The sequence below is a fragment of the Cotesia glomerata genome, linkage group LG1 (genome assembly GCF_020080835.1).
Source record: "Cotesia glomerata isolate CgM1 linkage group LG1, MPM_Cglom_v2.3, whole genome shotgun sequence".
In the NCBI taxonomy this organism is placed as follows: Eukaryota; Metazoa; Arthropoda; class Insecta; order Hymenoptera; family Braconidae; genus Cotesia; species Cotesia glomerata.
This window is the reverse complement of record NC_058158.1, coordinates 34,387,911-34,415,764: the sequence shown is the minus strand read 5'-3', so window position 1 is coordinate 34,415,764 and position 27,854 is coordinate 34,387,911. Positions and strand designations below refer to the sequence as shown.

At 27.9% G+C, this 27,854-nt stretch overlaps 1 protein-coding gene and 1 long non-coding RNA gene across 9 annotated transcripts; one reads left to right on the top strand and one right to left on the bottom strand.

Moving 5' to 3' along the window:
- Positions 1–699: 699 nt before the first annotated feature.
- Positions 700–27,227, top strand: LOC123274998 (zinc transporter ZIP1-like). 8 transcript variants are annotated; one of them, XM_044742866.1, is made up of 8 exons: positions 700–963; positions 12,610–12,859; positions 13,936–14,103; positions 14,320–14,493; positions 14,633–14,794; positions 16,241–16,448; positions 16,551–16,677; positions 21,607–21,935. In XM_044742866.1, the coding sequence occupies exons 2-8, from the start codon at positions 12,657–12,659 to the stop codon at positions 21,873–21,875; spliced, it is 1,311 nt and encodes a 436-aa protein (XP_044598801.1). In that variant the 5' UTR covers positions 700–963; positions 12,610–12,656; the 3' UTR covers positions 21,876–21,935. The 8 variants fall into 8 exon arrangements, with proteins under 8 accessions (XP_044598801.1, XP_044598800.1, XP_044598799.1 ...); XM_044742865.1 differs by lacking the exon at positions 700–963 and adding an exon at positions 3,342–3,479; XM_044742864.1 differs by lacking the exon at positions 700–963 and adding an exon at positions 4,408–4,534.
- LOC123275007 lies at positions 24,338–26,826 on the bottom strand. The gene is made up of 3 exons (XR_006511604.1): positions 26,681–26,826; positions 26,413–26,595; positions 24,338–24,653 (listed from the first exon to the last, which is right to left on the bottom strand). It is a non-coding gene; the product is annotated as an uncharacterized LOC123275007 (long non-coding RNA).
- Positions 27,228–27,854: the final 627 nt, after the last annotated feature.

Here is a 27,854-nt window from a genome sequence, read left to right as displayed (position 1 = left end):
GAAAATTATTTTTATTCTGAGTAATTTTCTTCTCTAAAATTATTATTATTATTATTATTATTATTATTATTATTATTATTATTATTATCCGCTTATTTTATAATCCTTAAATGGTAAAAATATGAATATTAGTTTAGATAGATAAATTAATAATATTAATAATAATTAATTTAAAATTAAATACTCTGACTATTTAATCATACGCACATTCAATCAGATTACAGATTCGTAATATATCTCATTATAATTTCATGAGGTACTACATCGCATCTCATTACCCTCCGCGACCTTGAAATTGGCGTACTTAAATTAAACGATCAGTAGCTTTACATAATTTCTTATTCAATCATCCGGCAGTCAATAAATTTTGGCAATAAATTTCTTCTCGATCCTAAAATAAAAAAACAAACATCAGTAAAAAATATAAAGTATATTTTTATTTGTAATTTATTATTTTTTTTTCTAAATTATTGAAGATGCTGCACGTGTGATGATAATTAAAAATAAATTAATACAAAGTTATCGTAAAATATAATAAAATCTAGAATGTAGTTGGGTGGAAAGGAATTGGTGTAGGTACAGACGAGTGGGGAAGTCAGGGTGAAGTGAAGCCAATTGGTCCTGAGGCAATGCATTATGACTTGGACGGGGGAATTCACCGTGGAAAGGTAAGAGACGAGGTCCCAGAGAGTCCATAAGGCGTTTATTCTTCTTCGCGGCGCCAATTTCGCGCATCAACTTGCCGTGACTTGAACAAGATTCTTCTCCTCTTGTTTTGTATTTTGTATCTGCGTCGAACTGCAACAACAACGCAAAAGACAACATAGACTCCAGTTCATTTATCTCAAGCTAACTTCATAAAAAAATCACACATGAAGTACATTTATATTTCTTCACAATTAACGCTTCATATTCAGTGAAATAAAATAGAAAATTAAAGAGTGCAACACCGACCCGTGACATGTGAGTTTTATTATTTATTTACTGATTATTATCAACCCAATAGATCTCTAGATAAATTACAGATTGATTTGCTCTAGATTCATTTTAAAAACCATCGTCTTCAATAGTTAACACAATTCCAATATTAAATTTATTCTATTTGAAATTATATCAACTAGAATGCAATAAATGTCCTTCTATAAATAACCACTGGCATATAAAAAAAGTATTTGAACTATTTATGGTAATTGGAATGTCTCTTCGGCAAATTAATAAATAAAAAAAATAAAATCAACACATGACGAGCATATCCGCAAAATAATTCGTGTTTGTTTACATTTGTTGTCCTTCCTGTTGAAACTCGTATGCTTATGCTTATCGGCAATTATTTTTATCGCGTTATTTAAATAATTATTTATGTGTCATTAACATTATCATAATTGTCCGAACTGAGTAATTTTCATTACAACTATTATTATTATTGTTACATTATTAAGAAAATAAGCAAAATTTTGTGACTAGTGTATTTATATGATAAAATGAATTTTTATGATTAAATTTGGTGACGTTGGAAGTCTTGATCTGGAGTTGTGTCTTTTCATGGTTTCATATCATTTTCACCGATAGTCAATTTATGATGATAAGTATTTAGGCTGCATTCGAAAATACTCTATCTCTAGATAGAGTGAACTATTAACATTTTTAAAAATATAAGCTCATCCCGATGTTACACTCATTAAGACCTTTCATTTAAGTACCCACATCAATTTTTCATATATTTATATATATTATATATATGTATTTATGAAAAATATATCAAAAATGCATGTGGGTACTCAAATGAAAGATCTTGATGAGTGTAACATCAAGATGAGCTTATATCTTTAAAAATGTCCATAATTAGGAAAGTACAGTGCAATTTAACATAATTAAGAAATGACCTTATATTGTGAACTATTGACATTTTTAAAGATATAAGCTCATCCCGATGTTACACTCATTAAGGCCTTTCATTGAAGTACTTACATCAATTTTTCATATATTTATATATTTATATATATTATATATATGAATATATGAAAAATATATGAAAATGCATATGGGTACTCAAATAAAAGCTCTTGATGAGTGTAGCATCAGGATGAGCTCATATCTTTAAAAATGTCAATAGTTCTCAAGATACAAAATTTTTGAATGGCCCATAAAATGAATAAAAATCTTCATAAAGTATAAGTGTTATAGGTCAAATTGAAGGTAATATAATCAGATTTACCATAAAGTTTCCAGAAATGAGCTCTTTTCTGTCAGTCAAAAGTTATTCACGGTTAAAGTTACAAAACTTGAAATTTACAAAATTTTGAAAATTTTAAATGGCCGCCACTTCTAAACTAATTAACCGATTTTGCTGATCTTCGAACTCGACCTCGGTAATTACCCAAAGAATATGTGTACCAAGTTTCATCAAGATCGGTTGAAAACTTTTCGAGATATCCTGATGACAAGGCTGATTATATTACATATATATATACATATATAAATTTTTTAACCAATGGTGTTTTTGGAACTTATTTGACTAATTATGACATATGATAGCAAAATCAGGTGAAAATTCTACCGCATGAGGACTAATGCAATAGTTAGATTTCTAACAAAATCTACCTAAAAACGTCAATAGTTAAAAAAGTACAGTGCAATTTAACAAAATTCATTATTTAATAAAGTAAAATTTTATTTATTTATAGTTTACAAATCATGGCAGTCACATAGTGACTGCAAAGTTGCTAGTTATTATTATTTTATTATGACTCATGATGGAGGTAAATTTCTGCAAGACAGTTACCGGAAAAATGCACGATGGAAAATCGTAGTGAATCCCTAAAGTAAGATAATAACAGAGATAAGCCCGCGGTTTCGCCTACGCGTTTCAGTTGCGTGAATCCCGGTGCAAGTAAAGTGAGTAGAGCGCAAGTAAGCGGACGCAAGCTGTTTCTCAATATATTATAGCTGGATGGACAGCAACTCACTCATCCGTGGCTTTCTCATGTAAATCATCAGTAATAAGAACGTAGCTTTGAGCTATTGGGCTTGGTTCTTTACTCTATTATTACTATCGACTGTTAACTGTTCCATCATTTTTAAACTTTAATTTTCCCGCCTTTCGGCGTTTTAATTCTTCTATTCCTTTCAATAGGAAGCAACTGCGGGAGAAGTTTTGTCACTCGATTTCAGTTCTATTCTCGGTTTCGAGTGTTTGTCATTAGTGAAGCTTATTAAGTGTAATTATATATTTATACTTACATTCTTACTGTTATATAGCAAGCTATATAGTGTAAAGTGTATGACACGTTTACAGCTGGGTTATTATAAGACACCCAAGGCAGTAAATTTTCATCAGTCGCCGAGAAAAAGTCTCCTGTGCTGTCGGTTAATTGCTTTTCTCCCGGATTATCAGTATTATTTTCTTCCCTCGGCCTTAGGTCGAAATTAAACGAACAAACCAGTTAGTTTTTGTACCGATTATCGGGCGGCTTAATTTTGTAAGTGTTTTAATATCTCTAAAAAATTATTCAAACTTATTATTATGTTAATTATGATTGTTGTTTACCTAGATGGATTTATAGTATTTGCGTCATGAATTTTTAAGGAATTATTAAATATTAAGTAATTAAATAATCGAAGACTTAGTGCGTAATTTTTTTTGAGGATGAGAAGCGGGTTTTCCGTTTTGTATACAAACAAACCCGCGTATAATTCGTAGAAAACAATTTTTTATTGGTTCATTTGTATTCATATCAGACGTGTGTATCCTACGGTTGATAAATGTATTTTAGATTCTGACAAGTGAGTCATATGTGTCGGTTTTTGAAATTTCATACCAATTTACATTTTATACTGTTAGAAATGTCCCGCAATAAGTAACAATTTTTTTTTAAACGCGTAAACACTGTCGATAACTGTAACGATAAAAATAAAATTTTTAACGATACTTTTTAAATATTTATTGTGACATATTGATGTGTAAAATGGCCGTGAGATTAAATTTAGTAATGAATGTTGTAAATAAATAATATTTTTTTTAAAAGACACTCCGAGCGCAAATAGCATCTTATCAATAAGAATTTAATTTACTTGGTGATTGACAATGAGTTATTTAATGATTAAATATGGACGAAAAAAATGTTTACTAAATATGAAAGAGGAAAATATTTTTAATACTGAGATAAACATTATATCACACGGATAATTTTAATATTTGCGGGGTAATTTGTTTATTTTCCGGATCAAAAGTTTTTGGCTTAAGATAAATAATAATATTTAAATTAAATATGCAGCTGTGCATTGTAATCTCTTTGCGTTTATCGTGAATTTTGTTGGGTGATGTCAGAATTTGAACAAACTCACTGTGGATGTGTAAGGTACATTTGTATTGATATGTATACATTTATACATGGCTTTACGATTTAGTTCACACCTGTATCGTCCCACAGGCAATATAATATTTCTACTTTTAAGTATGCTCGCTCATTGTCTGATAATACTTGACAAACGTTCGCGAGTACTTAGTTAGAAGCATTTAAGTTCTTAGTCTAATGTGAGTATTTTCATACTAGTTTTTTCGAAGTTATTTTAGAAATAATCAAGGGAGGAAATTCAACCCTTATTTTTTATAGTCTCATTTTTGGCTTAAGAATCTTTTATTTTATATTTTAGCTAAGTAATTTAAATAAGATCTTCATTTTTATTTAAACTATTTTTTTTTATTAATTTTCGGAGTGAAAAAAATTTAAAAAATTTTGAATTAAAAAAAAAGTCTAATTTTTTACTAAAATAATTTATTTTTTAATAATTAATAGTGAATATTTACAATCAAAATAATCTTCAAGTTTTTAGAAATTTTTGTTTAGGTAAAGAACTTATAATTTTTTTTAATAGCAGGGGTGTGAGTTATGACCATCGTGAAAATATTAGTCCCTTTCCTTCTACCCAAATTGTGTTTTTCAACTCAGAATAACCTCAAAATTAAATTTTATTATTATTTGGAAAATTTACTGTGTTAAGTGTTTAAAAGTGAAATTTTCCTACAATTTTTTAAATTAATTTTTTTTACGATCTTTAGATTTATTTGAAAATAAATCATTTTTTAATCAGCTATAAAATCAAAATTTGAGTGTAATAAATTTTTTAAAGTTTACATTCCACCCACGCCGGTTTTTTTTAAAGCGTTAGTAATCGAATTTTAATTTTTTCACTAACAAGATTTTATAAAATCTCTCCAGGTAAATTTTTAGAAACTTAATTAGAAATTTTTTTTAAAATTAAATTATTATAAAAAAAACAATTTTACATTTTGGAGTTTAAAAAAACAATGACTGCAAATTTTTAAAAATATTTTTTTTAGAACTGATTTATTTAAAAAAAAAAATAAAAATTTATTATTATATAATTATAAACATATTTTATAAAATCATTTATAAAATTCTTTTTTAATCAATTAATTAATTGATATCGAGATAAAATAAATATCTATGATTTTTAACGATTACTCAATAAATTATTGACGGAAAAATGAATATTAATTTCCAATTGATGGCCAATTTATCTTAAAAATAATATCATCATTATTATTAGAACAATAATCACGTACGGAGATAATATATTTATAAATGCGTCAGTAAGATAATAATGCTGTCTGTTGTAAGCAGAATAGTTTGAGTTTCCTCAACCCAACATGACGTGCATTTTTCATTTAGCGGAATTACCAGATCGTCCTGGAGTTCCCAGCAAACTGTCCAAATAGACAGCAATTACCATCAGCAAAACCGGAATCTGGACGAGATTCAACACATTAAACCCCGCGAGCGTACACATACCCCTTGTGAAGTTTGCAAGCGTGTATATGCCAGTCACGAGGCTCACCTTGAACAAATCTTTCGCTAAATATATATATATATATATATATTAGAGTGGTCCAAAAAAAACATTTTTATTTTTTTTTTCAAGTGCTGCTGTTTCAAAAACTTCTCTAAGGTATAAAAAAAATTCTCTCCAAAGCGCAGCTTGATATCTCAATTGTTCATGAAGCTCAATGAATTTTTATTTTCCCATTTAAATAACACATCAAAAAATTTTATTTACGTTTTCATCCGGTAAAACTACGAAAAAAATTTTTTTTTGTATTTTTCGTCAATTATTCTTGTAGGAAATTTAATTCTCTATAAAAAAGTACTAAGGTAGTTTTTTCGTAATCCTAACAAGTAAAAAGTTATTAAGCTTTAAATACTGCAATAAAAGAAAATTTAATCAGATATGATTTTAGAATTCATGTTGTATCACATTTTCTGTTTCAAAGTATTTGATTAAGTAATTTATATTTTTCTTAAAAACATAGTATACAGTCTGATATCGGTCATTCAGTCTGGACCAGTGATAACAAATGACAATTCAATATATTGGTTTGTTTATTTGAACCACATGTTAAATGCACTGAAGGAGATTACCAGACTTTGTAAATACTCTAACCACTGCTTAAAAAAATTAAACTAGATAATTTACTTTTAGCACTCTCTTTGCGGCCTCACATGAAGATATATAGTAAATTAAATTTTTGTTGACAATTAGTTTTTACTTCAACCTAGCTGCATTTTAATAATTATGTCTTATAAGTCATATAAACTAAAATAAGAAATAACCAAAAAATTAAATCAGTCTCAAAGATTATATTGGTTGTATGTTTATTAGCAATTTTTTTATAGTCAAGCTTATTTACTTAAATATGTGATGACTCCTGAGATAAGGCAGTTTTCCGCACTAACTCTACTTGTTTATTTATCATTTTTTTTTTCAATGATTAAATTTAAAAATAAAAGAATCAATTCACGAAGGACTTCTATTTACGTACTCCTGCAAAGTTTCGTGATTTTTCATTCGGTCAAAAAGCGTCCCAGCATCATGTTCAAAATTTAAATATTCACCTGTTCTACCTGTCCTACATCTTCTTAAATAAAAAAATTAAATTCGGTATACATCCGGAAGTACTAGCTTGCTCTTGATTCAGATTCCGTAATGAAATTCAAGTTCAATTTTAATAAATCACTGCTCATAGGAAAAAATATCCAAATTGTAATGAGAGAAATTATTCATCATTCACAGTTAATACTTCACCAAAAGACAGGTGTTAATTATATTAGAAACAGTCTAGTTTGATAAATTTTGAAATAAATACATGCAGTTACCGAAAAGTTTTCGAAAAGTTGCTTTGAAACTATCTTCGTTCAAATTTTTTTTGTGCAAGTATTTAAAACTCAATAACTTTTTACTCGTTAAGATTACGAAGAAACTACCTCAGTACTTTTTTGTAGAGAATTAAATTTCCTACAAGAATAATTGACGAAAAATACAAAAAAAATTTTTTCGTATTATTGCCGGATAAAACGTAAATAAAATTTTTTACGTGTTATTTAAATGGGAAAATAAAAATTCATTGAGCTTCATGAAGAATTGAGATATCAAACTGCGCTTTGAAGGGAATTTTTTTTATACCTTAGAGAAGCTTTTAAGATGATAGGCAAAAACTTTTTTTTGGACCACTCTAATATATATATATATATATATATATATATATATATATATATATATATAAAGATACAAAGATTTATTTTATTTATTCTCTCGCAAAGTAGCTTGCGGCTTCCCCTTCGCTAATTCTTCGTGAATACTTTCACTGCATCACTCAGAGACACACATGATACACAACAGTAGGCTACAAGTAACTATTCACTTGCTGCACGGTATTAAATTAATGAGCGACCTTTGATGATAGCGATCGAATCTCTGTCTATATATCTAAGGCCTTACTTTTTATTAAATTATATTATCTCATAAAAATACTCAAAGATCCGGCAGTCGGCAGCTAGTCACCGCAGGAGTCTTTTTATAAATTTTTACTCTTTTTTTCTATAAATATCTAAATTCATCTCATGAATATTACACAATTGCTGGCGCCTGAGCTAAAATTAGTTTATCCCAAAATCAGGTCTGTTATAAATAAAATTATAATTATTATTAAAATATTATAATTTATTTATTTTATTGAGGTAATATTTTAAGATTGCAAGTGTCAAATGTCGAATATTAAATTTTTTCTGATTTATGGAGTAAATTTAAATAAGCAATATTGCCTTGGAAAAAAAGATAGATAGACATAATTTTTAATCGTTTTTTTATTAGTTATAACTTTAACTTGAATTTTAATTATTGAAAATTTTGAATAATATTTTAATTCATTGTCTCAATTTTCATTAAAATCTGAATGGTACACTAAAAAAAGAAATAAAATTAACTTGATTCTCATAAAAATTTTTTAAACAAAAAATATGATTTTTAAGAGCTGAATTGTCTTGATTTAAGTAGAAAAATTTTTGAACTGATGGTTTAAATAAATTTTTTTTAATTTAAGAATTTTTTATCTTGATTTAAGACAATTTTTCTCAAAAATATAATTAATTTTTTTTCAGCGAACTTTTTAAAAAAAAAATTAGGAAAACGGTTGACCCTGAAGGCCATCCCTGCAACTTCCCGCTAATTCCATACTTAGGCGCTTAAAATTGTACCAATGACGTTTTTGAGCTCTTCGAGCTCAAAAATACAATTTGTGGGTTATTTTGAGCTCTCCGAGCTCAAAGAGATTGCTTTCCTATCCTTTAAAGCTCTTCGAGCTCAAAAGTCTGATAGAGATTTGATAAGACACTATTTTTTGAATTTTTAAACCACAATAACTTTTGAATGAATAAACCGATTTTTACGCGGTTAGAAGCATTCGACGCAGTTTTTCAAGCCTCACAAAGAATTTCAAATTTTGAATTGATCGCGCTAGGAATTTCGGAGTTATTCCGAAAAAACACTTTTTTCGGTTTTCTTTCGTTCACGATATCTCTCGAATGAATCAACCGATTTTGACCGGACTGGTGGCGATCGACGTGGTTTTTTGAGGTTAAGAACTGATTAGTTTTTGGAATTGAACCTTTAAGCCGTTTAAAAGTTATTCCAAAAAAACCACATTTGAAAAAAAAATTTTTTTCAGTTTTTTTAAGATTTCTCAAAATCTATTGATCTGAATCGGTCCAAATAGTTTTCAAAATCTAAGTTTGGTCAAGCTCTTTCGAATGGCACCAATCGCGATGAAATCGGTCAAGCCGTTCAAAAGTTATAAGCGGTTCACATACTTTCACACACACACACACACACACACACACACACACACATACATACATATGACCTTCAAACGTCGAGATCTGATGAAAACTCGATTTTTGCAAAACGGGGTGAAAACAATAACTTCCCGATTTTTGAAAATCTTCGATTTTCTTAGCGGGAAGTTAAAAATAAAAATTGAGACTTTTTTTAATATAATCTAAAACGAAATATTTTAAAAGTTCAACATCTTTTCAATAATTTTATACTAGATATACAAAATTTGATTAAATTCTAAACAATAATCCTAAGACTGACAGTACTACCTTAACCGCAGTATTAAAGCAGTTATTATTATTACCTGGCAATAAATATCAACTTGTTATCACCACGTACTCGTCGATTAGTAAGATTGAGAGATGATACCAGATACATACGAGTATATCTGAATATGTCACGGACGGAGACAGTTAGTAGTAATTACGCGGTTCCCGCGGTGATTTAAATCCTCAATCATTTATCGTCGTTTTACATTATTATTTTACATATTATTATTTATTTATTTAAATAAATATTTAATGCTATTTTCAGTTAAAATTATAATTTATGATTCAATATTATATCTCAGTTCTGTTCAGTTTTTTACAGTTTTTTAATTATTGATAATTTCGAATTAATTTTTCAAAATTTCGTGTTGATAAGTGATAATTTATTGAAACTAAAAGTAGAGCTCTAAGTACATATATATTTGCAGGTAAATCCTTACAACAAAAAATACTTTTTTTTCTACATATTTTCAATCAGTAAATTAGAAAATTATTTTTTAACGAGTAACTGTAAACTATATTTTATTTTATTGTACCATGTACGTATATAAATTTATTACATATGCTCGTTTGGAAGAAAGATAAAAAATTGTTGACGTTTGATAATTTTTAGCTTTCATGTTCAGTTCATATAATGGAAAAATACTAGGAAAAATTTGCATACGTCTTTTAAAAAATGTCTTTATTTAAAATGTTTTAATTTTTTTTATCAGTATTGACATTTTATTAATTAAAAATTTAGATATCAAATTAATTAATTAATTTATTTATTTAATATTTTTTTCATTCTTTTTTATGGTAATTATTTAAAAAAAAAAAATTATATGTGTCGAATTTAAAACAAAAAATTAAAGAAAGTGATAAATTTAATAAAGATAAGAATAAATAATTTAATAAAAAAAATTGATAGTGTAAAAATTTAAGTGAAAGTTAAAAAATTCTCCTTTTTCTAAACTTCTTTAATTTTTTAAATAAATTTTTAATTTAAAAAAAAAAATTATTAACAAAAAGTAATTTAAGAGGTAAAATTGTATAATATCTAAATAAATTACTTAATTACATTGAATGTAAATAATCCTATTAAAACTAATATTGACTCAGTTAAAAATAACTTTGCATAAGACGAAAGTAATAACAACAATCATTATGCGCAATTAATACCCTAAGGCTGAAGAAAAATAAAATTTCTTCCCACCGTAATAAAAGAATCTTCCATAATAATCACAACTTATGACTTCCATTATGCAAAATGTCAAAAAGTGAACTGCTAGGCGGGAAGAATAGAGACAAATTAATAAGAACAATCAGAAGATCGATTGCGCACGAACTCTTACTCACTTTTCTCTGATTGCAAAGCAGAATAAAATAAAATAAAGCATTACACCCGGATGAATGTACTTAGTGCCCACGCCGATTCGCATTTTACTGCTCTCGCTACTTGTATAATAAAGTATATGTGTAATGAAGACTCTTTACTGTATCAGACAATTCAATTCGTGTGTCCACGCTCATATCATTCTCTCTTTATATATTATTCTTTATTATTGTCATCTATATCCCGTCCAACTAGACTGGCTGATATGTATGCTGTGATATGTAATATCTGCAACGCAGATACAGATACAGATGCTGATGGTTGATAGCAAATGCCCATGTTCGTGTCTCTTGGCAATTCGTCGAGCTTAATTGAAAAAAATCGCTGAGAAATCGTATTCTTCCGGGCTCATAAAAATCATACTTATTCTTACACTTAAAATTGAATTGTCTAGTCACTTTTTAAATTTCTTCGCGAAGAAAAATTTTTATAAAAAAATCTTTACTAATCTATATATTAAGAGAATAAGCAAAATTTTGTGGCTAGTGTATTTAGATGATACAATGGGTTTTTATGGTTTTTATGGCTGCATTCAAAAATACTCTGTCTCTAGATACATAATTAAGAAATGACCTTTTATCTTGTGAAATATTGATATTTTTAAAGATATAAGCTCATGTCGATGTTACACTCATCAAGACCTTTCATTTAAGTACCCACATCAATTTTTCACATATTTATATATATATATATATATATATATATATATAAAATGCAAGTGGGTACTTAAATGAAATCTCTTGGTAAGTGTAACTTCGAGATGAGCTTATATCTTTAAAAACGTCCATAGTTAAGAAAGTACAGGATATTTTAAAAAATATCTTGTGAACTATTGACATTTTTAAAGATATAAGCTCATCCCGATGTTACACTCATCAAGACCTTTCATTTGAGTACCCACATCAATTTTTCATATATTTATATATATTATATATATGTATATATGAAAAATATATCAAAAATGCATGTGGATACTCAAATGAAAGCTCTTGATGAGTGTAACATCGTGATGAGCTTATATCTTTAAAAACGTCAATAGTTAAAAAAGTACAGTGCAATGAATTAAAATAAATTACAAATCGCAAATCATACTATTTACAAAATAATAAACCAGATAACAGTTCTATGGTAAAATTTATTACTAATCCGATTCAATTTATTACCATATTTTTTCCTGGTAATTTATTAATAACTTGATGACATCAATTATATACAATAAATATTTAAATTAAAAATATTCAAGTGTGTAACCGATTTCAAATATTTTTATTGAACAATAAAAGTGATTGGCGGACCCGCTTACCAACTAAACTGTGTAAGCATCAGTTAACGATGAGCCTCATCTAAGCGTTTATTGATACTTAAGTACTCATCATCATCATCAGTATGCTTAATAACGCGATGATGATACAATAGTTTGTTACAAAACATTTTCTGAAAGACATAATAAATTTTTCAATTTGAATATTTTAATTTTTTACTGTAATTCAAACTATTCCATAATACTTACTATATCCATTGAATAGTGTAATTCAGGTACATTCAAGAGTTGCAACATTACAAAAAATATACATACTTGCTTTATCATACGCGTAGTTAATCGATAGTTTGTTTGCCTCAGGTGTTTTCGTTTATCCATTTGTTGTTACATTATCTTCAAGGACTTTCTTGACTTCGCTATTGATTAATGATAGTGAATGTAACTGTAGAAATAGTAATCATCTATAGTTAATACTTATACATATATATATTAACTAATTCTTATTTTTGTTTCAGAAAGTCTGTCCGACACGAGGTGCCAGTTTTATTTTATTAAGTGAGAAATGACGACGCAGCAGGAAGACACTGGAAGCGGCCAAAAAATGGCCATCCTTGTGGAAGATATTATTAATCCGTCGACGGTACTTATGGCAAAAGCCGTGACCATGGTTGTTTTGTGCGTGGTCAGTACTATTATGGGTATTATTCCCATTCAGCTTGGCAAATGCTTCAAGTGGGGCACGCACGATAAAACTGGAAATCCAAGGTAATCTATTTTTTATCAACTTTCAAAGTTTTGCAATATTTATTTTTCTCTTCGCTTTGCTTTTTAATTTTTCAAAAGTTTTTTAATTTATCTTAAATTTTTTTGATTTATGATCAACAGATGTAAATTTTGTGGGTGGATCTTTTAAGTTGTGACAAAAATTTATAAATGTGTTTTTAGTAGTTTTAAAGTTATATAAATAAAAATGTTTATAAACATTCTTGATTTTTTTTTAACACAGAAAAATTGAATTTGATTTTGGAAAATTTTTTTTTTTTAATTTTTTATTTCTTCTTTTATTAGAAAAATTAATTATTAAATTATTTTTTTTAACCATGAAAATAAAATTAATTAATAAAATAAAAATTTTTATAAACTTTCTTGTATTTTTTTTTTAATACGGAAAAATTCAATTTTATTTTGGGAATTTCTCAAACAATTAATATTTTTAATTTAAATTTTATTTTTTTAATTAATTATTTTTTTTAATTTTTTATTTCTTCTTTCATTAGAAAAATTAATTATTAAATTATTTTTTTTAAGCATAAAAATAAAATTGATTAATAATTAAATTTGGTTAATTATTTTAATAAAATTATCAAGAATACAATTTTTTTTTTAATAATTTAATTTTTTAGTAATTAAAAATATTTATTTTATAAATAAAAAACTAGTTCGGAAAATTTTTTTATTAAATAAAAAATTCGCTTCGAAGATTGAAGATAAATTAAAAAAAATTTAAGCTTTAAAATGACTCAAAAAAATTTCAATTTTATTATAAAAATATTACTGTAAATCATCATTTATGCAATTCATATTATATAATTCATATTATAAATAATGTATTTTAAAAATAATAAGCACATTAGAATTGAAAGTTTAATAAATTACATCTAGACTCAAGAAAGTTCTTTTTTTTATAAAGGAAATTTTTTTCTCAGTACGCAATGGTGCGCGTTTAATGTCTAAATAATAAATAATTATAATTATAATATAAAATAAGGAAAAAAAAAATTGTTTTATAACGTTGATTATATATTATTAATAAAATGTTATTTATTTTTTTTTCGAAATAGATCTTCTAGAATAGTTGGAATGCTCTTAGGATTCGGCGGAGGAGTTTTATTCTGCACGACCTTTTTGCACATGCTGCCAGAAGTCGTAGAAAGCGTTGCACTACTAACCGAACGCAAAGAACTTCCCAAGTTTAATTTTCCTCTCGCTGAAGTATTTGTTTGTACTGGGTAAGTTATTTTCAAATTATTTCTTCAACTCTTTTTAGTAAATAAAATTAAAAAAAAAATAAAATTTTTATTAAATAGAATTTTTAAAAAATAAAATTTTTTTAATGCATATTGATGTTAGTTTTCACAATAATTACTTCAAAATAATTAATTCTCCTTAAAAAAATAAAAACACAAATATGTTATGAATAAATTTCTAATTAAAAATATTTTTAGGTTCTTTATAATGTACCTGGTAGAAGAAATAGTTCACACCAAATTACGGCACCGTGAACACCACGTAGCTCATCAACACCATCCAGAGAAAGATGTTAATCATAGCACGAATGATTTAGTTGAAAACAACGAAGGCTGTGCAGTTGGACACGTTCATCACGGCCATTCTCACGGGTAATTAATTATCAATAAATAATTCATAAAGTATATCATTTTTAAAAAAAAATAATACTGACATCTTCCTTGTCATAATATTCCTCATTCTTATTATCATATCTCACTATTATTTATTTACATATATTATTTATTCAAGTTACGGTCATGGACATACTCATTTGCCAGCAGCTACAATAAACGATAATCATGATTTTGTAATAAGTTCATTGAGAGGTTTGCTCATAGTTCTCGGTCTATCTGTTCATGAACTGTTTGAAGGTCTTGCTATAGGACTGGAAGGATCTGCTAATGACGTATGGTAAGTTATATTTTAATTATTTTGGACTATTCTTCAATACTTTTCATCTTCTAAAAGACAATTCTTGCAGTTTTATAAATTTTTTTTATTAAAATAAAAATTTCCAAAAAAACTATGAAAATATTTGATAGATTATTTATTTGTAAATCTTTCTACATTAAAAAAATCTATATTATTAAAAGAATAAGAAAAATTTTGTCTCCAGGATAGTCATATGACAAAATTTAATTTTTTAGTGAAATTTAGTGTCATTGCAAAGATCTAAATTGATTTAAATTTGTGCCTTTTCAAGGTTTTATATCATTCTCAGCGATAATAAATTTATTATGATATTTAGGCTGTATTCGAAAATTCTCTATCTCTAGATAGATAATTAAGAAATGACCTTGTATCTTGTGAACTATTGATATTTTTAAAGATATAAGCTCATCCCGACATTACATTCATCGAGACCTTTCATTTGAGTACTCACATCAATTTTTCTTATATTTATTTATATTTATAATATATGTATATATGAAACATATAAAAAAAATGCATGTGGGTACTCAAATGAAAGCTCTTGAGGAGTATAACATCGAAATGAGCTTATATCTTAAAAAATGTCAATAATTAAGAACTGACTTAGCTATCTTGTCAACTAATGATATTTTTGAAGATATAAGCTCATCTTGATATTACACTCATCGAGACCTTTCATTTGAGTACCCACATCAATTTTTTATATATTTATATATATTACGTATATGTATATAAGGTAAAAGCCCCAATATATGATCATGTACCAGTATATGATCACTCCATGTATTTGTATACCTATATTTGTGAATATAGATATACAAATACATGGAGTAATCATATACTGGTACGTGATCATCTATTGGGGCTTTTACCTTATGAAAAATATATCAAAAATGCATGTGAGTACTCAAATGAAAGCTCTTGATGAGTGTAATATCAAGATGAGCTTATATCTTTAAAAACGTCAATATTTAAGATAGTACAGTGCAATTTAACAAAAGTCATTATTTAATAAAGCAAAATTTTATTTATTATCACAAGTAACGGCAGTCACATAGTGACTGCAAGGTTGCTAATATTAAATTAATTTAAGAGAAAAATTCTTGATCCAAAAAAAAAATTATTTTGAAAAGTTTTATTTTTATTTAAGTAGAAAAATTATTTTTTATTCGAGTAAATTTTACTTGACTTAAAAATTTTTTTTCTTAATTAAAAACAATGAAACTCTTCAAAATAATAATAAATTATTAGAGCTATAAAAATGTCCAAATAACAAATTCTGCAAAAAAAATTTACTTAAGAATTACTGAAAATAATTAAAAACAATCTAAAAACTAAAATTTCCACTCGATCAATCAGCCTGACCTAGATAACAAACCATTTGAGTAATAAAACGTTTTAATTTAATGAATTTTACTCTTACAGGTACATGTTCGCTGCAGTGGCTGCTCACAAATTCGTCATAGCGTTCTGTATTGGAGTTGAACTGGTTGCTTCAAGGACGCACCAATGCTTGAGTATCATCTACGTTTGTACGTTCGCAATTGTCTCGCCGATGGGTATTGGTATTGGTATGCTGCTTGTCGGCGGAGATAGTCCAGCAGCCAGCGGACCTCTCCCCGTTATTCTTCAGGTAAACATTCCCTAATACATAAATAAATGAATAAGTCTTATGCTACGAAAGATTTCGACCTTAAAAACACCAAATTTAATCCTAAAAAAATAAATAATACAGGGAATTGCCACGGGAACTCTTCTCTATGTCGTATTTTTCGAGATATTGCATCATAATCGAGATGGACTTCATCAGTACTTATCAATCATCGTCGGTTTTATTGTGATGTTTGGACTCCAGATAGCAAGTAAGTTTAGATACAAATAACGTTAATTTTTATTATTATAATTATTTTCATAATATTCACAATTTATATAAATATTATTATTCATGTTATGTTGATCTGAGTTTGACGTCAACGAACCTAACCGGTCCCAAGGTATTATTATATGCTCGAGAGATTAAATAAATATATATCTTAGCTGTTTTTATAGGTTTAGAATTTTTAATGAATATTTACGACGTCATTACATACTCCTGAAAATATTTTATTATTTTCTGATCAAATTAAATGGATATCTTCTTACGTCAATGGCCCAAAAAGTTTTGGTAATTATTTACAAGTGAGGTCAACGCTTTTTCAAGTCATAAATAGGTGAAAAATTAACATTTTCAAATATTTCTTTTGATTCTGCTTGTTTTTACTTTTCAAAAATTGGATAAAATTTCTATTTTATCTTTTTTTAATGTTTTTGATATATTTTTTTTTTTTTTGAAAAGTACATAAAAAAATGAACAATTAAAAAAAAAAAAAATTGAATATCATAATTTTCTAAAAAAATTATAAATTTTTTTGAAAATTTGTTAAAATTAGGATAATCAACTTTTTTTTTAAAATTGTTCATTTTTTTATGTATTTAAAAAAAAAAAAAAATATATCAATAAAATCAAATAGAAATTTCGTTTAAAAAAATGAAAATTAAAATGGTTTGACCGTACTTGTAAATATTTATCATAAATGGTAATTATTTACAAGAGTTAACCCCATTTTGAGCCAAACTAGTGAAAAATTAACATTTTTTAATTATTTTTTTATTCTGCTTGTTTTTATGGCACATTAATGATAAAAAATATTGTGAAAGGAAAAAATAAATATTTCCATAGCTTTTTTGCTTTTAAAAGTTAAAAAAAATTTTAGCTTTCATGTTTTTAGATGAAATTTCTATTTTATCTTTGTTTGATATATTTTTTTTTTTGAAAAGTAGATAAAAAACGAACAATTAAAAAAAAAAGTTGAATATCACAATTATCTAAAAAATTTATGAATTTTTTTTTAATTTGTAAAATTTTCTAAAATTGTGACAATCAACATTTTTTTTTAAAAGTTCATTTTTTTATGTATTTTTCAAAAAAACATATATCAATAAAATTAAATAAAAATTTAATTTAAAAGTTGAAAAAAATTTTAGCTTTCATGTTTTTGGATAAAATTTCTATTTTATCTTTTTTTGATATTTTTTTTTGAAAAATACATAAAAAACGAACAATTAAAAAAAAAAAGTTGAATATTACAATTTTCTAAAAAATTTATGAATTATTTTTTAAATTTGTAAAATTTCCTAAAATTGTGAAAATCATCTTTTTTTTTCAAGCTGTTCATTTTTTTATGTATTTTTAAAAAAAAAAATAAATCAATAAAGTTAAATTTAATTAATAGAAATTTAATTTAAAAGTTGAAAAAAACTTTGGCTCATGTTTTTGGATAAAATTTTTATTTTATTTTTTTTTTGATATTTTTTTTTAAAAGTACATAAAAAAACAAACAATTAAAAAAAAATTAATCATGGCCCAAAATGAGTTGACCCAACTTGTAAATAATTACCGAAGTTTTTAATTTTTTAATCATAAAAATAAAATTATCAGAAATCTAAAAATTCTTTAAATTTTAAAACAAATAAATTATTATAAAAAAAAAAAATGAAATTTTTTTATTATAATTAACTAGTTAAAAAAATTTTTAGATATTTTGAATTGAGTATAATTTTGAAGTTACCATTATATTAAATCAATAATACATATATTGATGCATTAACTCGATAAAGGTGTAAAATACACTTATTTAATATAGGAATATAAATATGACATTAAGCGGTTAGAATGATAATTGAGAAATGAGAATAAATAAGTTGGAACTAGTTTAATAATGTAGGTGAATATAGACAATGAAGAGTAAGTAAGTCACTGGGAATCTTTGACGTCATCTGTCCTATTTACTGCTCCAACTGCACCGCATTGATACAAGTACGCACAAAAGGAGTAAATTTGTTTATAAAAAAGCTAATAATTATTATTTTCAGGTATTTTTTACTAGGAAATTAATAATATAAAATAATTAACATATCTTAAACGATTGTTACGACATGGATGTTTTGATTTACGCTCTCAGACTTTCAGAATTACAATAGAGATATAACAACGAGGAAACAATAAGCCAGGCCGTGGAGATATGCAACTTCATATATGCAGTTGATATGTGTACCAGCGATGACTTTTAAGCGTATGAGTATATAGCAGAGTAGGATGATTTGTTTTTCATTTCATTTTACAAAAGCGCAAGAGAGAAGAAACGACAATGAGTAAAGCGAGAAAGGGGAATTCGCGAAAGGCTGCTGATGGATGAGGAAGAGGGAGAAGCTTGATTTGTCGTGAAAACAGCTAGTGTAATATAAAGGAAGGGGATGGATAGAGCGATGTAAGACGTGCGAAGGGATAGCCCGCTCACTCAAACTCTGACTACTGACTATATATTTATTTATATATATATATATATACATATATATATATATTTATACTTATACTTACAACCAGCAAGCCACGAGTTGGAGTAGAGTTGGAGTCTCTACTCGAGTTCAGTTTGCTGGGTGATTCGCGAGGACGTTCCCACGTGACGCTCGCGAGTTTTATTATGGAACAGAACTAGTCATGAGCAAGCAGGTGTTCCTGGGTTATCTGCTGATGTAACACCTCTGTATTGTCTCATTTTAATTCTGGTTGAATTTAATTACTCAATACTGACTGACGTTATCTTCAATGGACACGTGTCGGTGTTAATTGTAATTTTTATAATACGCTGAAGTTAATTTTTAAAATAAATATGAACAAACGAGCTAACCAGTGAATGAAGAAAAAATTTAATTAATTTTTTGAAGAATAAATTAAAAAAAAAAAAAAAAAAAAAGAGATGAAGAAGATGATAATTATTATGTAATTAAATTTTTGTACGGTAATTATTACTGTGCTGATATATGCAACTGAGGTAAACTAAAATACGCTGAAGTTAATTTTTAAAATAAATATGAACAAACGAGCTAACCAGTGAATGAAGAAAAGATTTAATTAATTTTTTGAAGAATAAGTTTAAAAAAAAAAAAAAGATGAAAATGATAATTATTATGTAATTAAATTTTTGTATGGTAATTATTACTACTGTGCTGATATGCAACTGAGGTAAACTAAAACGTCAAGAAAAAAATTTTTAGATAATTTGTTACAGACTTAATATATCTGTATATAATTTTCTTGGCCAGATAAGCTATCAGAGTTATGTTTTATTTTTTATTATATTTCACAAGAATTGTTGGAGTTTTTAAAGCAAACTTAAACAAGATATCAAGCAAAGCATGTGGTTGAAGTAAAGAAGAAATCGGTAGTGACGGACTATGAGCAGACGATAACAGTAAGAAGAAATAAATATATACATTTAAGTATTTAACATACTTAATATTTATATTTATTTATGTTTATTTATTATTCTCTTATTGACTTATGGCTGCTGCTATACTGGGTGGACCTTTTCAATGCCTAGGATGTTTGTTTCAAGATGATATCACTATCGAGTTAAGTAAACTCATTCGACGTAAGTCCGAGCTCAGAGGGGAACAATTCAACCAGTGATAAGTTGACGTTGGTCACTTATAGAACCGATTCGAAAGTGCACTGTGTTATAAGTAAAACTTTCGGGTTGGAAATTGGAAATTTTTTATTGGAGATGGAAAACTCTGAAGCTACGGTGTCTTACCAGACAAACCAAATGTCTTTATTGCTAGCTAAAATAGCCGCGATGTTTATTCTCGGACTCGGATCACTCGGACTGGGTGTTCTTCCGCTGATTATTGGCCGCTGCAGGTTCAGAAGACGACAAAAATGCGCGCTCTCTAACTGCTCCAGCACTTCTACAAATGCTTCTTCGACTATCGATAAAACGGCACAAGTAATTTATTATTTTAATTTATTTAGTTGAAAAGTAGAATTTATAATTAAATTGCGAGTTCATTGAGTTTCTTGGAATTTTTGACATATTATCTATTAATATCTTCATTTAAAAATATTTTTATCTAATCCGACTGATATATGCTTGAGTAATCGGACAAAAGTTCAATATATGAAACTTGACAATTTTATTCAAATTTTTTGTTGAGAAAACATTTTTTTGATTTATGTGAATTTTAATTAATTTTCAATTTAAATTTATCTAAAAAATAAATATTTGTATGATTAAAAAATATTGAGATTTTTTTCATTATGCATTACATAATCTACTCAATAAAATAATTTATGATTAAAAAGACAGTTAAAATTTTGGGTAATTATTTACAAATGGGGTCAACTTCATTTTGGGGAATAACTAGGTGAAAAATTAACATTTTCAATTTCTTTTTTGATTTTGCTTGTTTTTACGGCACATTTATGATAAAAAATGTCGTGAAAGAAAAAAATAAAGATTTTTTGCCTTCAAAAGTTGGAAAAAATTTTGGCTCTCATATTTTTGGAGAAAATTTCTACTTTATTTTTTTTTGAAAAGTACATAAAAAACGAACAATTTAAAAAAAAAAAGTTGAATATTACAATTTTCTAAAGATTTTATAAATTTTTTTGAAAATTTGCCAAAATTCTGATAATCAATTTTTTTTTTAATTGTTCATTTTTTTATGTATTTTTCAAAAAAAAAAAAAATATATCAATAAAATCAAATAGAATTTTTGTTCAAAAAAATAAAAATTAAAATCATCGACCCCACTTGCAAATATTTACCAAATTTTGAATCAAAGAACTAAGAAAAAAAATATTTATCTAGTAAATTAATCAAATCATAAAATGTAATCTCAAACAAAAAAAAATTATTTTCTGATAAAAATTGAAATTATATTTGCATAAATAAAATAAATTATAAATCCAGGGTTTGCTGACATCTCTACTTCTTTGTTTCGGCGGTGGAGTTCTACTCTTCACGACATTTCTTCACCTAGCGCCAGAAGTCCGTCAAAGCGTGGAACGACACCAGTCAAACGGCCAACTAACAAGCATCGGAACTTTGAGCATGGCAGAGTTACTCTTCTGCATCGGATTTTTCCTGGTATACTTCGTGGAGGAAACAGTGCACGCGACATTGACAGGAAAGCGATCATCTCCAGAAGACCTGCTCTACCGCACAGTCTCAGTCCGTAGATGCAACAAGCAAGCGGCTGTTTCAGCATCAAACACCACGATAACCACCGTGGCAACCAGCAAGAAAGCTTCATCTCCAACTTCTTGGAACATCGGGAAGCTGCGGTACGACGACGAGGACGAGAAGCACAAGACAGCAAGCAGCTCTCCAACCAGCAGAGAAGAGATAAGCAAAACTGACGTCCTACCAGCGGTGTTTGTGCAATCTTCGCCGTCGATGGACCCACCAGTGGATGCTGGCCAGGAAGAAGACCAGTTCGTCGCTCCTCCGAGCTACAATTCCCACGCTCACAAGCCTCACAGCCACGCTCAAGCAGACACATCCGTCCGCGGGCTGCTGACAGTAGTCGCTCTGTCATTCCACGCGATATTCGAAGGCCTGGCTGTAGGTCTAGAGCCATCGATCGCTTCTGTGGTCTACCTGGCAGCAGCGATCGCGACTCATAAATTAGTAATTGCGTTTTGCGTCGGGATGGAGCTGTACGTCACTGGCGCGTCTACGAGGACAGTCCTCGGGTACATGTCAGTGTTTTCCCTGGTGACGCCTTTGGGGATCGTCTCTGGACTCGCTCTCGGATACTTCAAAAATGACAGCGACAACCTAGGGACCACTCCGACTATTCTTCAAGGCATGGCTGCGGGAACTCTTCTTTATGTTGTCTTCTTTGAAGTTCTCGCCAGGGAGCGAGCTAACGAAAAAAGCGGGCTGCTACAACTAGCAGCCATCGTTGCTGGATTCATGCTGATGCTGGGGCTTCAATTGCTCAGTGAGTTTACGTTAGACCTCCAAGTGTAATAATATACAAGGAACACAAGGATCATCATAAATTACAAATCATATGGTGATGTGGAATGGTCATTTTTAACTTTGGTTAAATCACGAGCAATTGCTCGTCATTTTTTCATCAGTCACAAAAATTCATAAGCAATTTTTTTTTTTTTTCAAGAAAATTCCTCTCAAAAAAAAAATCAAACCAACCTATTTCATATGCAACCTAAATATTTTAAATATTCAAAACAAAATTTATCTAAAAATTCTAACGCACGGAAAAAAGAAAACAGGAATAATTACAGTATAAAATGTAAAATCGGTCCCGTCGTAATCAAAACTAGAAAAATTACAGTTCGAAATAACATTTTTCTAAATTCAAACTTTGAATGTTAATTTTCAGAGCTTTCAATGTGAATATTACATCCTACAATGTAATTCTTATAAAATCTGTATTAATTACAATCTGAAACTGTAATTTTTCAAGATTTCATCACGGAGCTCCACGTTGCATATATACTGTAATTTTTCGAGTTTTTTTTCCGTGCGGTAATAAACAATTCTGGCTTGCTCAACTACACGGAAGAAAAAGATGACACTGAATATCATCCCAGATTATACTCAGTGATATCTGTGGTAAAAAAACAATTTCAGATAGTAGCTAGAAATATCCAGATTATATACTGTGTGATATTTGGATTATACTGCGTGATATCTGAATTATACTCATTGTAATCTGGATTATACTAGCTACTATCTGAAAGTTGTTTTTACTTAGTATAATCTGGGATGATATCCAGTGTAATCTTGTTTTTTTCGCGTACTTGGAAAAAATTTTTCGGTCAAGTTTTTAATAATTTTTTAAGTCGTTTTATTTATAATTTTTCGGGAATCGCCATTAAATTCGAAAAATGACCGGTGGTCATTTTTTTTAGTTGTTCCATTGAAGAGCACATGCTTTGCTTCACATTACTAAGCTCATGACTTAGCTGTAAATTATTAAGAATAAATAAAAGAAGAATAATTTATTTTTAAAAATTAACTCCTGCTGAGAAAGTCCTAAAATAGCTCAGTAATTTATTTCTTTGAACACCTTCTTTATTGCTTTTGTTACGAGGAATTTAACAACTGGAACAATAGGTTCACTCGGGCGAAAGCAATTTTTATTTTACGACAAAAGGTCAAAGATACTTGTTCTTTCGTTTAATTCAGTACGGTTGGCGTTAACGATCAACTAAACCCAGAGCTATTTCAAGACACGTCCTTGCATTTTACTTTTAGTTGTATGTACGGTCTACATATGTATTAAATATCCATATCCATTGCAGATTGTAGAGCAGGTAGTCGTTGTCTGACGTCGTGAAAAGATTTAAAGCGATCGATGAGTTTTAAATCAAGTGAGAGAAAGAGAGAGCTGGTACTCTCTTTAAAAGTAAGCTTTATATTACACTTGTGTAAAACAAATTCCGACTTATCCACGAAACTCAACTAGCCGTCAGGTCACGGTGATGAGGCGGGGTCACGGCTACGTGGATCGCGTGCTGATGAACGTTTGGCATTGATCCACCGTTATATTAATCGCTCCCGAATTCGTCTTCATTTTTATTTTTTATTATTTTATATTATCCATCTCTTCACGTCCAATCATTGCTATTATATTGAAGAATATTTATTTCAGAGCTTTTACCTTTTTAGTTATTCTGTGTCTAGTAATATAAAGAGTATTATTGATTCTAGTGGCTCTTCATTTCGTCAGCATGCTATTGATTTTCATTGTAAATAATAAATATTATTAGTCATTATGTTTTTTAAATATTCAGGTTCTATTTACGTGAATTATTTTTTCAAATAAATATTTCAATGATGAGAAATTAATGTTTCTATTGAAATTCTGTCGGTTTAAATAGTTCCGGATGCGTTGCGCAATTAGATATTGTCCTCGGTGGTTCAACAAACGTAAATACAGGCAGTGACACTTCCTGGTAAATTATTTGCACGCTTTCATCTACCTGGAATTTTATTTTAAATTATTATTGTTAATTATTTGCGCTAAGATTTTCGCAAATTCAAAATAATAATTCACAATTAATGATTCAAATTTTCGATATTATAGTAAAAATATTGGTCCTATAAAAAATTTTTTTACAAGGTCAATATTTTCGCTGTAATATTAAATATTTGAAGTAATTATTTTAAAATTACAGCAAGAAATTTGATTTTATCAATGACAATAGTGAGTTATTTTATTGAGAAAAGATACTAATGATTGCTAGGCAACCTTGCAGTCAATATGTGACTGCGTGGCTTATGAATTAAAAAAAATAAAATTTTGTTTTATTAAATAATGACTTTTGTTAAATTGCACTGCACTTTCTTAAATATTGACGTTTTTAAAGATATAAGCTCATCCCGATGTTACACTAATCAAGAGCTTTCATTTGAGTACCCACATGCATTTTTATATATTTTTCATATGTACATATATATAATATATATAAATATATGAAAAGTTTATGTGGTTACTCAAATGAAAGGTCTTGATGAGTGTAATGTCGGAATGAGCTTATATCTTTAAAAATGTCAATAGTTGACAAGATACAATGTAATTTCTTAATTGTTGACATTTTTCAAGATATAAGCTCATCCCGATGTTACACTCATCAAGAGCTTTTATTTGAGTATCCACATGCATTTTTATATATTTTTCATATATACATATATATATAATATATATAAATATATGAAAAATTTATGTGGGTACTCAAATGAAAAGTCTCGATGAGTGTAACGTCGGGATAAGCTTATATCTTCAAAAATATTATTAGTTGACAAGATAGCAAAGTCAGTTCTTCATTATTGACATTTTTTAAGATATAAGCTCATCCCGATATCACACTCATCAAGAGCTTCCATTTGAGTACCCACATGCATTTTGATATATTTTTCATATATACATATATATAATATATATAAATATATGAAAAATTGATGTGGGTACTCAAATGAAAGCTCTTGATAAGTATAACATCGGGATGGGCTCATATCTTTAAAAATGTCAATACTTGACAAGATACATTGTAATTTCTTAATTGTTGACATTTTTTAAGATATAAACTCATCCCGATGTTACAATCATCAAGAGTTTTCATTTGAGTACCCACATGCATTTTGATATATTTTTCATATCGACGTTCTAATTAGCAAATTGTCTAACTCCATTTTAGAGAATCTTCTATTTGTACAAAAAAAACAATTAGTTCAAAATTTATTATTACTTTAAAAAACCATTTAATATCTAATAGAGATATAATATTTAAGTTTGAATCATTCAAATAATTTATAGTTGGATTATTGCAACATCAAAATGTTAAAAAAATCACCCTCTAAAAAATAAGGAGTAAGACAAATTGCTAATTAGACCGTCGATGTATACATAGATATAATATACATAAATATATGAAAAATTGATGTGGGTACTCAAATGAAAGGTCTTGATGAGTGTAATATCGGGATGAGCTTATATTTTTAAAATGTCAATAGTTCACAAGATAAAAGGTAATTTCTTAATTATGTATTTAGAGATAGAGAATTTTTGAATGCAGCCTAAATACTAATCATAATGGATTAACTATCGGTGAGAATGAAATGAAATCTGGAAAAGGCACAAATTCAAATCAAGACCTTTGCAATGATACTAAAAAAACTGATTTTATCATATGACCATCCTGGAGACAAAATTTTTCTTATTCTCTTAATAATATAGATTACCTCATAGACTAGTACCCAGTTGACTTTTATAGATCCAGATATTTATAAATAAACAGACCCAAATGACCCAGATGTGTTTAATCAGTGAGCTTTCTCCGGTACTGGCAGTAGACCTTTGTCGAGGTCGACGCACTAGTCGCTTGATTGACCGACTTTCGACAGCTTTCTCGTGTACCTAAATTACTATTCGCAAATTCAATAGCTAGATTATGCTTTCTGCCTCTACAGGTTTTTCCGATAACAAACTCTAGGAGAAAATGATATCTACTTTGGTAAATCCGGAAAGCGTTGGCGTCAACAATATTTATTTTACTTTCTTTTATTAATCACTTGTATTATAGCTTCTGAAGATAAATACCAACAGGTAGCTTATCTGATATCGTTGATTTATCTTTTGCAGCTTCTCATGCTCACTCACATGGCCATGGACATTCGCATGGACCCGAGCACAGTCATGAACACTCGCATAACCCCGACGAAGACCACGAGGGACATAATCACACTGACCAAGATCACCCGATCACTTTACTTACTGATAGTATCGACAGGATATCTACAAAAGTCGCTAATGCTGTTACTGATGCGCTTGTGTCTTCAACAACTCCGTCAACCACGGTAGCTGGACACTCTTAATAAGTTAATAATAATAATTTTAATTATAATGATAAATGTACAAGTATTAATTTTATAATTCCTTAAATAATTCCCGAGTCTGTTATTGAGTTTCAGTTACTCGAAGACTTATCGGTCGCTTATTTATTCGTGATATTTATTTACGATAAATTAAGTGATTATAATTAATTATTATTATTATAATTATTTTAATTTACAAATTTATTTTTGTAAAATTTATAAAATTAAGATCAATTTTTTTTACTTTAAAAATATTCTTAAATATCCTCGACTTTTTAAAATTAAAATACAATTGTTTTACAATATTTAAATAAGTTCAAATATTAATTTAAATTAATTATTTTGCTAATTATTTACAAAAAGGGTCAAACGTATTTTTGGCCATATCTAGGTGAAAAATTAACAATTTTTAATTTATTTTTATTCTGCTTGTTTTTATATCGGACTAGAATTCGAATTTGCGCGCGCAAGCGCGCGCCTGACTGTAGCATTTGCATATATTTTCATGCTTATGATATATTTGACCAATCACGTTACGAATAGTTTGATGCCACATACATTTCATCTCAATTTTATATTAGGATTAGGATTTTATATTAGGATTTATTAGGATTTATGATAAAAAATGTCGTGAAAGAAAAAAATAAAGATTTCGATAGTTTTTTTGCTTTCAAAAATTGAAAAAAATTTTGATTCATATTTTTGAATAAAATTCCTATTTTATCTTTTTTTGATATTTATTTTTTTGAAAAGTACATAAAAAACGAACAATTTAAAAAAAAAGGTTAATATCACAATTTTTTTAAAAA

Bases quoted from the DNA above. Each gene is read 5' to 3' on its own strand.
- LOC123274998 (XM_044742862.1), top strand. From the start codon at position 20,419: ATGGAAAACTCTGAAGCTACGGTGTCTTACCAGACAAACCAAATGTCT. The intron at 20,641-21,606 runs GTAATTTATTAT...TTATAAATCCAG, and splicing joins CTATCGATAAAACGGCACAA to GGTTTGCTGACATCTCTACT. The intron at 22,643-26,812 runs GTGAGTTTACGT...TATCTTTTGCAG, and splicing joins GCTGGGGCTTCAATTGCTCA to CTTCTCATGCTCACTCACAT.